This window comes from Erpetoichthys calabaricus, chromosome 9 (genome assembly GCF_900747795.2).
Source record: "Erpetoichthys calabaricus chromosome 9, fErpCal1.3, whole genome shotgun sequence".
NCBI lineage: Eukaryota > Metazoa > Chordata > Cladistia > Polypteriformes > Polypteridae > Erpetoichthys > Erpetoichthys calabaricus.
Genome location: NC_041402.2, coordinates 41944729 through 41959040, shown reverse-complemented (window position 1 = coordinate 41959040; position 14312 = coordinate 41944729). Strand labels below are relative to the sequence as shown.

Below are 14312 nucleotides of genomic sequence, written 5' to 3'. Positions count from 1 at the left end.
CTGTCGCTCTGATGATGTCACACACTGTGTAATTCCGGGTTGATACTAGGGAAACATGTAAACAAATGGCATAATATAAATATAACAATGCCAAAGTACAGTCCAAATTAAAATCCAGTGTAATAATCAAAATTGTCATGATCAACAACCCCTATAAGATGAGAAAATACTAAAACAATTTTAAAAAATATAAATTAAAAAAATGATAGCAGAAAAAGTTATAATAAACCAAACATAGAACACAATCATATCAGATTACAAAAGATATCCCTTGCATATGGCATCCTGATTGGTTAATTCATGATGCTGAACATACACTGCAATTGAGTAATTTGGTGCTTAGTTAGTTTTGGCCTCCTGACTCAGAGCTGGATTAAGCTGGTTTAATAATTTATGCATGGATAAAATGGTCTATAAGGTTATGTCACAATGGTATGGTGTATACTTGATTTTTTAAATCCTGCTCAGACTGCTCTTTGAGCAATGCCTCTCAATGGCTGCTTCTTCCATTATCACTCACATTACACAGTGTCACAAATATCACACAAAGACATCAAAAAGGTTTGGGGTAGCCACCCGTATATTATGTCCTGGCTGCAAAAGGCTGAAAATAAATCAAAGATCTTTAAGGATCAAAGTCAACTACTGAACTGATGATGTGGAGGTAAGATGGTGGCTTTAAAGGCCAGCGGAGGAAGTGACATCATCAGCAGCGACGGAACCGCAAGTGACGTCATCGGGACCTAAGGAGACGTCTTTGCTGGTGCCGGAACCGGAAGTGACGTCATCAGAGGCACCGGAACATGGTGGGATTTCCCAAGAATGGTCTGCAAGGGATTGAGAGAGGCAGTTGGTGCACCTCGCTGACCCCTGGTCTGGCATGGAATTACTATTATTCAGGCCCTTTACCTGTCTCCTATTCACACATGTATGACACCAGTTTCATGTTGGATATTAGAGGTGTCGTGTTTGAAAAGGATGTATTGCGTCTAATATTGAACAGTTTGTTATTTACAAGTGATAGACATCAAAAGACATTGATGCATTCTGAGGCTGTGTGTTTCACAAATAACAAGGAAATTTAGCTCTTTGTAAACCAGGCTTTATTTCAGTCTTGATAGAAGAATCACAGAGTTTTCAAAGCAATTTAAAAACTTCCATCCATCCATTTTCCAACCCGCTGAATCCGAACACAGGGTCACGGGGGTCTGCTGGAGCCAATCCCAGCCAACACAGGGCACAAGGCAGGGAACCAATCCTGGGCAGGGTGCCAACCCACCGCAGGAAACACACAAACACACCCACACACCAAGCACACACTAGGGCCAATTTAGAATCGCCAATCCACCTAACCTGCATGTCTTTGGAATGTGGGAGGAAACCGGAGCGCCCGGAGGAAACCCACGCAGACACGGGGAGAACATGCAAACTCCACGCAGGGCGGACCCGGGAAGCGAACCCGGGTCCCCAGATCTCCCAACTGCGAGGCAGCAGCGCTATCCACTGCGCCACCGTGCCACCCAATTTAAAAACTTGATTGTGTTTATAATTCTCCTGAAATAAGTTGACTCCATTCATGTTATCAGAATTCCTGTCCTGCAGCAGGATCTATAGGAGTGTTAGTCTTCCAGAATATTCTGAAAGACAGAAAGCACCCAGATTTTAATTTTAATTCATAAGAAGTTATGTTTTCTTGCAGCAGGAGCATCCTGTGGCAGTAAAGCCATTGCTTCCCCTCTTTCTTTAAGGGCCTTGATTATAAAGAGGGAGCACAACCCACTCAAAATACTGGAAAATACATTAAAAATACAAAATATTGGTAGCACTTTAGAATAGGGACATACATTGGTGCATCTATTATTCAGTAATGCTATGTAATAAGACCTTAGCAAACACTTTGGACCTAATATGATATACAAAGCACTAGCAGCACTTTAGAGTAGGGGCTACTAATGGGGCATCTATTCTTAGTGCTATATACAACAAGAACTTCATAAAGCTTTTGTTTATGTTATGTAGAAATATGCACTATAGTAACTCCTTAACACCCCTTTTCTATGATGCTACTGAAATGTTTTTATAGAACCTCAGCATTCCCTGTTTCAAGTCCATTATGCACCATAATTGATGGCAGAAAGATATGAATGTGGTAAAACCCTGATATGGTCACTCTCCATGCCCCTCTGCATCTCAGAACATCTCTTTCAATCATACTGTATATGGAGAGATGTCATTTAACATTCATGTGTGTATGAGTTCTGTTAAAGTCACTGGTTTCTCTTTTCCAGATGAATTGTCAGGATGCAGGAGATGGATTTAACTGCCGAACTGGAAACGGTTAAGCCAGAGCTTGTCGATGTCCTCTGCCAGGAATCAGATGTTGTCCTCTGGCAGATCACGGGTTACTTGAACCAAGAGGAACAAGCCAGAGTCAACAGAGTTGCCGAAAAGAGGAGCAGGCTGTCATTAATCCTGGACATCATTGCACAAAAGGACTGTAGAGCACGGTCATGTATCATCCAGACTCTCTGTATGGCTTGCCAGTTCTTGCCAATGCAGCTGGAAACTCGATTGATGTCAGCAGCTGGTGAAGGTGAGAATTATGCTTCTGGAAATGTAGAAGGCTTAATTGCGTATTGGGTGTCCATATTTTAGTTTTCAAAAAAGAGGACAGGGATAGTCAACACTCAGCATGTGCCTCCAAAGTAATGAATCTTGCTGATATTTTTTTTAGTAAAAAAATATGATTAATTTGCAAAAATCAGTTTTTATTAAACTGTGGAAGCTTAATGTGCTATGGAACGTTAAGTTATTTTTCTACACATGATAAGACACCTGTAGACCATAGCACCATGGGCATGGTGTTACCAGTTACATTCATCATTATATTCATCTGCTGAAGTCCTTATTGGTTGCCCTTTAATGCACATTTGTAAACATACTAAAATAAGTTTACCTTTGGTGTTTCTCATGGCCGTAAAAATGACCACAAATAGCCTGTCAAATAGATGAACATCAAGCCAGATGACCAATCCATTAATCTATAATTATTATGCTATTGTGACTCTTAACTGAGTGAAAGGGCGAAACGCCCTCAGCTGAAGCTACTGACTCCTCTATTTTACCTGGTCTCACACAAAATTGTCTCACTTTTGACAAAGAGCTCTTTTGCTTAACCGCAGTTGTGTGCTTTGTAGGGTAAATATGAGCCTCTAGGATGCTAGTGTCTTTATTTGCTTTTGGCATGTGCGTACTGGTTCTACAGTTGGATTCACACTCTTGTCCAGGTTAAAATCAGCAGTATTTATTTTTAACTTCTTTTTAAATTTACATTTTCACTTGGACATCTTTTTTTATATATAATTTGGTGTTCAGCTATATCGTGTTTCTGCCCCATCCTCATGGTTGTCACCTGAATGAAACTTCCATGCATACTCTAGTTGAAACAAACCCCTCCAGATTTTCTAGTCACATGAGGCCCATATTTAGATAGATAGATAGATAGATAGATAGATAGATAGATAGATAGATAGATAGATAGATAGATAGATAGATAGATAGATAGATAGATAGATAGATAGATAGATAGATAGATAGATAGATAGATAGATAGATAGATAGATAGACACTTTATTAATCCCAAGGGGAAATTCACATACTCCAGCAGCAGCATACTGATAAAGAACAATATTAAATTAAAGAGTGATAACAATGCCAGCGCAGGTGAGCAGAGAGCTGAGGAGACTTTGTGCCAGCAAAGCAGTGGGTCCAGATGGAGTATCGCCATGAATGCTGAAGGCCTGTGCGTTGGAGCTGGGGAGTCCTCTACAGCGCATCTTCAACCTGAGCCTGGAACAGGGGAGAGTCCCGAGGCTTTGGAAAACATCTTGCATCACCCTCATCCCAAAGATATCATGTCCTAGTGAGCTAAACGACTTCCGGCCTGTCGCTCTGACGTCACATGTGATGAAGACCATGGAGAGGCTGCTGCTTCACCACCTAAGGCCACAGGTCCGCCACGCCCTCAACCCTCTGCAATTCGCATACCAGGAGAAGGTGGGAGCGGAGGATGTCATCATCTACATGCTACACCGATCACTCTCCCACTTGGACAGAGGCAGTGGTGCTGTAAGAATTATGTTTCTAGACTTCTTTAGCACCTTCAACACCATCCAACCTATGCTCCTTAGGACAAGCTGACAGAGATGGGAGTAGATTCATACCTGGTGGCATGGATCGTGGACTATCTTACAGACAGACCTCTGTATTTAACATGCTGTACCAAATTATGGAGCATGCATGTTCAAAATATCTAGTTGTAACATATGAAATATACAAAAATGCATGCAAAATAAAATCCTGGACAATTTTAGGAACTTTCTATATCCTCTCAGGACTGATATTTTATGTCTTGAAAAGAGGATATGTCAGGGAAAAAGAGGATTCTGCTCACCCTATGGGACGTTAAGCTATTTTTCTGCATATGATAAGAGAGCTTTAGATCATAGCACCAGGGGCATGACACATCTTAGGGGTGCAGTTCTGTAGCCACAGTATGATATCACCATGAATGAGTCAGTTATGTCAATGTTGGCATAATTGTTGTTGCCAGACGGGCTGGCTTGAACATTTCTGTAACTGCTGATCTCCTGGGATTTTCTTGTACAACAGTCTTTACAATTTACTCAGAATGACACAAAAAGCATAAAACATCCAAAGAGCGGCAGGTCTGCTGATGGAAACGCCTTATTGATGAGAGAGTTCAGAAGAGAATGGCCAGACTGGTTCAAGCTGACATATAATCTACAGCAACTAAGATAACCACTCTGTACAACTGAGCAGAAAAACATCTCAGACTGCAGATGGATTACAACATCAAAATACAATCTTGGGTTTAACTCCTGTCAGCAAATAACAAAAAGTTGAGTCTGCAGTGGACACAGACTAACTGAAGCTGGACAGTTGAATAGTGGAAAAATGTGCCTGGTCTGATGAAACATAATTTCTGCTGTGGCACACAGATTATATAGGGTCACAATTTGAATTAATCCATGCATCCAACCTGCCTTGTGTCAACAGTCCAGGCTGGTAGTGGTGGTGGTGTATTGGCATGGAGAATGCTTTCTTGGCACATATTGGGCCCATTAATACTAATCAATCATCTTTGTAATCCCATGACTTATTTGAATATTGTTGCTGACTATGTGCATAACTCATTGCCACAAGGTATCCATCTTCTGATAGCTATTTCCAGCATGACAATGCATCATGTCACAAAGCGAAAGTTGTCTCATACTGACGGTGAGTTCAGTGTTCTTCAGTGGCCTTCTCAGTCATGTACCATGTACCATGTGAGTACCATGTTTCCAACATCTTGTAAAATTCATACCTCAAAAAATTGAGGCTGTTTTGAGAGCAAAAGTAGACCCTACCCAGTATTAGTATAGTGTTTCTAAAGGTCAGTCAGTAAGTCAGTCATTATCCAACCCGCTATATCCTAACACAGGGTGACAGGGGTCTGCTGGAGCCAATCTCAGCCAACACAGGGCGCGTTTCTAAAGGTTTGCTCAGTAAATGTATATACAGGTTACTTTCATTTTTATTTCCTTAATTTAATATCTTATCTTTTCTTTAGATGTTTGTCTATCATTTGTCCACACTGGCAAGTTGATGCTTAATCAATTTTTACTTTGGATTAGTAGTGCTCTGGAATCCATAATTGTGAAAGGGTCCATAGCAGTCTGTATGAGACCTCTTTTAACCTAGCTGTTTTAATAGAATGATTCCTAACAGAGAGTGCCAAACATAGTAGTTAGATCTGGACCACCCTGTAGATGCATCTTACCAAGTGCCTCCTATTCAAATGTAGTCAATCTCTTCCATATACAGCTTCTTTCTGTGCTGCCTCGGGTATAAACTTTTGAGGCAGAGGGCTGGAGAGCAGGATGGATCAGGAAATGAAATGTAACAAGCAAACTAGCAAAGGATCATACTCAAAACTTAAGCCAATCTTTATGCCAAGCCAATGTGTGAAACAAATTTCAGAATCAAAAAAAAAAACAATACATCTACATTCGTTGCCAGGAAATCGAACTAAGCACATGCGAGAGAGGTTTTGAGAATATTCATAATAATCATCTAAAGGCATCTCTCAGTTATATATTGTTAGGCTGATGACAACACGACCAAGACCTCTAACAAATGCAATAGCAACCATGTCACAAAATTGCAGAGCTCACTAGAAAACAAAATGGTGTAATAGAACTTTCAAATATAATTAAAATAACAAGTCCAAAAACACATTGTAAGTACAAAATGGAAGTGAAAGTGAATGCTCCATATTAACAAACCATAGTAGAAAACAAGAAAACCTCCAGGAAAGATTTATTGTGCAGAAAAATAATCAAAGAAAAATGAACTAATATAACCCTTTTTTATAATCACCTGAGACAGAGCTTTTTACTTTCATATTTTATCAGAAGTGAGCACAAGTCTACATTAATTTCTTTAATTAAACAGCACTATATTTTTATATATAAATATAACAGTTACTTTACTGTTTCTTGGACGTGGGTTCAATTCCCTGCCAAGTCACTGTACGTGCAGTGGACACTTTAACAGATGTTTGCAAGGCTTTTTTATGCACTCACTACAAAGATGTGTATGTTAGGTTCACAAGCAGCCTGAGTAAGGGTGGTCTTATATTTTACATTGTAATCCCAAAAGCATCAAACTGGATGGACCCTACTATTGAAAGACCCAAAGTACATAAGGATGGGTGCAGAAAATGAATAAGTATATCGCTAGAAGTATTATTTAGTTTTGCTCTTAGATTTCACATAAGTTACATCTCAGGGTAATCAGGCCTCTGTAAAATAACTATGCAAATTTTTGGAGATCTTCAGATATTCATGTTTATTTTCTTTTTTTGAATGCAGGAAGCTCTTTTGATGACACTACTGATCCATTACAAGGTAAGGTAATTTTTATATACTATTTTCTTACTTTAATGGAATACTCCACACAAAAATTATATGTTTTAATATGTTACTTACCCCATGTAGTTTTAATCTCATGTTTTATTGCAGAATGAACAAAAGAAATTTGAGATATAATAAAACCCAATGGTGATCAGTGCTGTGCAATGGCAAAAAATCTGAAAAATATCCATGGAGAAAACAAAAAATATCTTATATTACTCATGTTGCATTCTCCACATGTCAGTTATCCAGTCGTATGCTCAAAATGTGCAAAATGCATGCATTTTTTGGCTAATATTATTAATGGTTCCTCCCAGAAAAATTAGCGTACATTGTAAACAGGAAAATGCATGCACATAATGCTGTGGTTTTAAATTGAAGACCTGCCTCTCCCCCTCATTCATTGATCAAGTGTCATGTCTTTAATTCAAAAGCACAATATTATCGGAATGCGTTTTCTTGTTTTTGATGTATGCTGGTTTCCAAGAAAGAACTATTAACATTTTATCAAACAGTGCATGCGTTTTGCACATTTTGAGCATATGACTGGATAACTGACATGTGGATTATACAACAGACTTGATTCTGGAATTATTTTTTTCACAACATTAAATGTCATTCAACAAACACTCTGCATCTCGGCCTGTTCTTTCCATTACATTCACTGTGGTCAGTCATAATTTTTCAGTTCTCTTTCCTTCACCTGATCTAAATATGTTACCTTTAAAGACTTAAAAGTGTTTTGGGTGTAATTATTTTTTTGTCATTTTCTTTGTGTCATTGATTATAGATTTTTATTGTCTTTTCATCTTTTTGTTACCTACTGTTGCTTTGTATTGTACTTTGTGATGGTGATGTTCATTGCAAAATGCACTAAATACCTTATATTAGTATTTGTTAACTGACTCCGTTTGCGAATAATATCATACAGAGAATAACCTTATTGGCAGAAGTATACAATTTTAACAAATGACAATGATCTTTTTTATGTAGAGTTTTCTAGGCGACGACCTGCTGGAGATTCTCTGTTTGATGATCCAACTACAATAAAGCGACCCAGAACAGGTAAACTCTTGACATCACCTGACTAGGACCATCCTCAAACTGTATCTGACTACTTGTGGTAGATACCACTTCTTCTGGTGTTTTATCACTATCTATTGTGACCCACCTGGTCTTCAGTCACTATCTACTGTGACCAGTGAAAAGGAGGCAGTCATGAGCAGAGAAAAAAGTTGGGGTACCATCCTGGTAACCCTGTTGAATCAAAACAAAACCCCAGCATAAACAAATAATTGCAAAATAATGTGAATATGGTTGAACTTAAAAGACAATGAAACCACATCAGCCTGCTGCAATTTTTGTATTGTCACTTGCTCTATAAGTTGTGCCATGCTCTGCTCCTGATAAGAACAAAGCCGCCACTTTTCTGTTTTATCGTTTTTCATAGAGGAGCGACTTGGAGGGGCAGTCCTTGTTAGTGATGTCACGGATGGTTGTCAGTGTCCTTACTGGCCATCTTCTCTTAGCTGTGGAGAAAGAAGAGGATATTGTTAGTGACAGCACCTCTTTAAGACACGGAGTTGTAGTGCTTACCTCAGTTGAGCTTGCCAGGGGACGCCCGGGTGTGCATGAGTGATCCTATCTCTACTTTTCAGATTACCAAATAGAGTTAATAATCATTTGTCTAATGGAAAGCCATTTTGGATTTAGTGCATATATTTGCGTATTTTTCCCTTCAATGTAGGAATTTCTGTCTTTGCACAACACCCTGTAATGCATAATGAATCAAGTTAGCTTAAAGAGCTGCAGAAACTGCTTGCTTCCATATGAACTGTTTATCCAGGCAGAACAGTTTTTGGAAATGACATTGAAATAATGATGTAAATTTTGGCTAGTATGTGTGGAGTTTCACTTGAATCTGTCTTTTTTGCTATTATTTCAATAAAGCTCCTCAAATCTAGTCACTATTTTCATGGGTGGATGGCATTCCACTTCTTATCTCTCTGTGAGACAGGGCTGGTAGGTCTAGGTTTTGGATCAAAGGGTTCAACGTGCAGACTTTGACAGAAGTGTGAGTGCGTCTTCTCATCATTAGATCATTATTTTTGGAAAAGCGGAGAATGTAATCATCCAAAATTGATGCACAACCTGTATATGTCCATGCTTACCACTGCTAACATTTCCTGTATCTTTCCTGTAACATTAGTGTCAAATTTATATTTTGTTTCATTTCCTTTTTTTTTGTCTTTCTAAAAATGTAAAATAGAATTGCATTTTCACCGTTATGAAAATAATCATACAAATCCTGGTTTATGAGGGCAGTTTATCCTGATTTGTCTTTTTTCACTCACAATCAAAAAGGTTGTGTTTCTTTTTGCCCTGTTCTTATTTCCATGCTTTTTGTATTTGCCAGTTGGTATCTATAATAATTTTTCTTTTTTATGATGATGGTATCACCTCAGTACCAACATAAGAATGTTTTTACAGGCTTTACCAAATAAAAGCGCTTGAAAAAGTCCAGGAAAGAGTGACTAGGCTGATTCCAGAACTGCTGGAGATGGGTTGTGAGGAAAGATTAAAAGATCTGAGCCTTTCAGTTTAAGCAAAAGGGTATTATTAGGAGACAAGACTGTTATTTTAAAATGAGTTTATCAAGATTAAGGGGGCATAGTTGGAAACTTGTTAAGGGTAAATATCACACAAACATTAGGAAGTTTTTCTTCATGCAGAGAACCATAGACACATGGAATAACTGACCAAGTAGTGTGGTAGACAGAAGGACTTTAGGGATCTTCAAAACTAGACTTGATGTTATCTTAGAATTATTAAGTAGGTAAGACTGGCAAGCTTTACTGAGCTGAATGGCCTGTTCTCATCTGAATTTTTCTAATGTTCTAATGTTCTAACACAAAAAAGTATCTGTAATCCTTTGTTAACATTCCCAAATACAATACTGTTGATATTGGGGGTGTTAGAAAAATATCACCTTTAGATGTGCCTAGTAAGAGTGCAGTACTTAACAACTGAAGACCCAAAAATGTATTATTTCAGAACATTTCATTTTGCTTTGTTTTAGACCTTCCAGAAATTTACAAGTCTTCTCTGATGAGCATGCTGCTGCAACGACATGAAGAAATGAACACTGGGATATTAAAACCTACTTCACTTGACCACATTCCTATAAACTTGATGAGTAAGAATATGTGGAAGGAGCGAATGGACAGGACTCGCAGAAATCTCAGGGATTTACAGAGCTGCAAAAGTGAAATGGCCAGATGTGTCAAAGTGCTTGAGTTGCTTGAACCAAGTAACACCTCTGAATCCAGAGTTATTGTACTTTTAGGAAAAGCAGGAACTGGCAAAACCATGCTGATGCAACACATTACCTACCAATGGGCAAAGGGAGCACTTCCTGACTTGAGTCTTATCTACTTGTTTGAATTCCGTCAACTTAATTTAATAAAGAAGAAATTGACCCTCAGACAGCTGTTGTTTAACTTCTTCCATAAGCCGGAAGAAGATGAAGATCTCGTATTTGAATTCATATGCACAAATCCACAGAGGTTGTGCATTATATTTGATGGCTATGATGAGTTTGCTGGGAAAATTGACTTGGTGGGAACCCACACTTATAATATGGAGAAACCTGTCTCTGTCATTGAGCTTTTTTCCGCTCTGTACACAGGAAAGCTTCTGAATGGTTGTACTCTGCTGGTCACATGCAGGCCCAAGGATGTCCTAGACCTACCTCTCCATGCTGTTGATCAAGTGGGAGAAGTTTTAGGGTTTGATCACAGGCAAGTAGAGGAGTTTACAAGGAACTTTTTTAATGACTGCAGCTACAAGGAGCAAGCTCTCAGACACCTCATGGAAGACCCAAATATTCTGAACATGTGCTATGTCCCAGCCTTGTGCTTTGTCTGTTGCATGTGCCTGGACCACTCACTGTCTCAAGGGTGTGGGAAGTCACAACTGCCCAACACCATGACTCAGGTTTATATTAAAATGCTCTTGGCATTCCTTAGCAAGAAACAAGCGATATCAGGTCCCAAGTGTTCGAAAACATTACTGCAGAAGTACAGGCAGGAGATTAATGAACTCAGCGAGCTGGCCATGAGGGGTCTGGATCAAAGCAATATTGTCTTCTATGCAAACGATGTTTCAAATTCTGTCATTAAGTTTTTTTCTGAAAATGCATTTCTCAGTGTCTTTGAAGTGAAAAATGAGGACAGAGTGAAAAATGTCGGCTGTGCCTTCATTCACTTGACCATGCAGGAGTTTTTTGCTGCCTTGCATCTGATCACAAGTGACAGCATCAATGAGACTGAGCTGCGGAAGAGTTTCAACCTGAAATCAAAGTGGATTTCAAAAAACGATCGTAAAACTGTGTTCACTGACATGTTCCACATTTTTGTTTCGGGTCTCTCGTCGAAAGAATGTACCTCACTCCTGTCCACTCTGGCGAGACATAATGAGTCATGGGTTGAAAAGCGACAAAGGGTTATCCTGCACATGTTAACAAAATTAGGCACCAGCAATTTGTCAGGTCCAAAAATCATCGAGTTGTGCCATTGTGCTCATGAAACCCAAGACCCTCAGCTAGCTGAGCTGATTGGAGCTCATCAAAAGTATGAATTTAGAAATTTCAGACTGACACCAGTGGACATGAATGCTTTAGTTTACATCCTGAAACATAGCAGAAGAGATGTTTGTCTTGATATTGCAGGCTGCTCAATAGAAGTGGAGGGCTTGGATGTTCTTCCTCGCTGTAGTGCTATCCAAGGACTTGTGTAAGTATGACTGAAACTACAACTGGCCTAGTCACACATGACACTGCAGAACACATCTTGGTCACTCACACAATTTGATTTGCTAATCACTGAATCATAAATGATTGCATCTTATTTAACTCTTTGCTTACATGATCCTATTCTCAAACCCCAGTTGAGTGCATAATAAATGTAGTGGATTCAGATCATCTCACTTTTTATATTCTTTATTGTGTTGTATATTTAATTTTAAATTTATAATTTTACCATTTTTGCCCATCAACCTACACTTAATAACCCATAATGACAAAGTGAGAACATTTTTTCAGAATTCTTTGCAAATTCATTAAAAATCAAAAACTGAAATCTCCTTTTTATATAAGTATTCAGACACTTTGAAATGACACTCCAAATTGTGGTCAGGTACATCCTATTTAATTTTTTTCTTCATGAGATGTGTCTAGCACTTGACTGGAGTCCCCCTGTGTCAAACCAAATTGATTGGACATCATTTAGAAGGGCACACACTTGTGTTTTTAAGGTCCCACAATTCACGCTGCATGTCAGGACAAAAATCAAGACATGAAGTTCAAGGAACACTCTGTGCATCTCCACAATCAAATTGTGGTAAGGCATAGATCAGGCTAAAGGTATAAAAATATTTCTAAAGCTTTCAGGTCTCCATAATTGTGGAGTAGAATGGATTTAGAACTACCAGGTTCTGAGTAACTAGACAAGAAGAGTCTTGCTAAAGGAAGTGAACCATTTAGAAGGACAACCATCTGAGGAGCACTCCATCTATCAGGTGTTCATGGTAGAGTAGCTAGATAGGCACCACACTTGAGTTAAAGGCATGTGACAACATTTGAGACCATGAGGTAGAAGATTCTCTGGTCTGATGAGACAAAAACAACTCTTTGGACAGAACTCCAAGCACTATGTATAGCAAAGACCAGGAACTCCTCATCACATGTCTAACACCATCCCTATGGTGCAGCATGATGGTGCTAGCATCATTCTTTGGGGGTGCTCCTCAGCAGCAGGGGCAGGTAGACTGGTCAGAAATGTGGGAAGGATGAATATAGCCAATTACAGAGAGGTCCTTGAAGAAAACCTATGCCAGTGCACACGATCTCAGACTGAGGCAACAGTGCACCTTTCAGCACGACAATGACCTGAAGCATACAGCCAAGACAACAACGAAGTGACTTTGGGACAAGTCTATGACTGCCCTTGAGTGGTCCACCCAAAGCCCAGAATTAAGCTCAATAGAACATCTGTGATGAGACCTAGAAATGGAAGTTTACTGATGCTTCCCATCCAGTCTAACAGATATTGAGTAGATCTGCTAGGATAATTGGATAATCTGCCCAAATGCAGGTGTGCATATCTCACCAACTATGGAAAAACCTAGTATGTCACATCTTTCAAGTTTTTGGCAAATTGAGTAAATGATGTCACCCCTATAATTAATGATCTCTAGATCTCATTTTTCCTGAGCTTCACATATCCAAATGTAAAAAACAAAGCCCCACTTTCTTGCCCATAGTAAAAAAAGAAAAAAAAACCATGTTTTTGTACATGGCTGTTTGTCACATAGTACATGGCAGATTATGTTCTCGCTTAGTGAATAGTTTGCAACCCATCCATACTTCTTCATACTCATCCTTGACCCTAATGTCCACACTTCACCTTTGTCAAGTGTCAGCTCCTAGTCTGGCTGTACCACATTGTTACACAATGGAGTTTATCAGTTGCATTTGTTATTGGTTTGCATTTAAATTTGTTTCAATATTTTCCTACTTTTCAGTTTCCGCAGCCGAAAATACAATAATGTATTTGCTGAAGCCCTTGCTGCTGTTCTGCCTAAAATTGAATTTCTTCAGATATTTGAGTGAGTATTGAAGTAATAAGCAAGGCACAGTGTGTGTATGTGTGAATGCGTGTGTGCATGCGTGTGCGTGTGTGTGTGTATTGTGGAGTGTGTATGTGTTGTATTTTAGCCAGAGTTCCTTCTGTGGCTTATGTTTATATCCCTTCTTTGTTTTTTTCATTTATATTTCAGTATGGGCCATTTATTATGGGTATTTGTGTTAATATTATTCTTTCATTTATGATTCAGTCACTGTGTTTATTGACTTTTTATTTTGTTATGTTTAGAATTATGAACTTATTGTGTTAGTAAATGTCATTATCCTCCTTGTGATTTTGTGGCTGGTAATCCAAAAGGTGGGATCACTCCTTGCATCACTGAACACTGTGGTTGTAGTTTGGGATTTATGTGTTTGGCTCTGAAAATTAAATAACACGGGACACACAAGATACAGACGGGTGGTAGTTACATAATTTATGCTTGGTGAGCACTGCTCTAAATTAGGTTGAGTGCATTGGCACATGGGGGTTTGAACAAGCAGTCAGAGGACAGCAGTGATTCTCAGAACAATACTACCAGAATCATACTGTCTTCTAGCAAACCAGAATTGACCCGTTGTGCTTGTCTTTTAGGAGGATGTCAGGGCTCTTAGGTGCTAGGACACAAAGGGTGCTTTGAAGACCCTAG

The 14312-nt window shown here is 39.0% G+C and overlaps 1 protein-coding gene across 3 annotated transcripts in view; it reads left to right on the top strand.

Moving 5' to 3' along the window:
• The window catches only part of nlrc5 (NLR family, CARD domain containing 5), a 154514-nt gene that overhangs the window by 24722 nt on the left and 115480 nt on the right, over positions 1-14312 (top strand). For all 3 annotated transcript variants that reach the window (XM_051931673.1, XM_051931674.1, XM_051931672.1), the window contains exons 2-6: positions 2289-2593; positions 6939-6974; positions 7974-8045; positions 10060-11773; positions 13563-13646. In XM_051931673.1, the coding sequence (XP_051787633.1) occupies positions 2302-2593; positions 6939-6974; positions 7974-8045; positions 10060-11773; positions 13563-13646 (2198 nt within the window). In that variant the 5' untranslated portion in view covers positions 2289-2301. The remainder of the gene's footprint in view (positions 1-2288; positions 2594-6938; positions 6975-7973; positions 8046-10059; positions 11774-13562; positions 13647-14312) is intronic.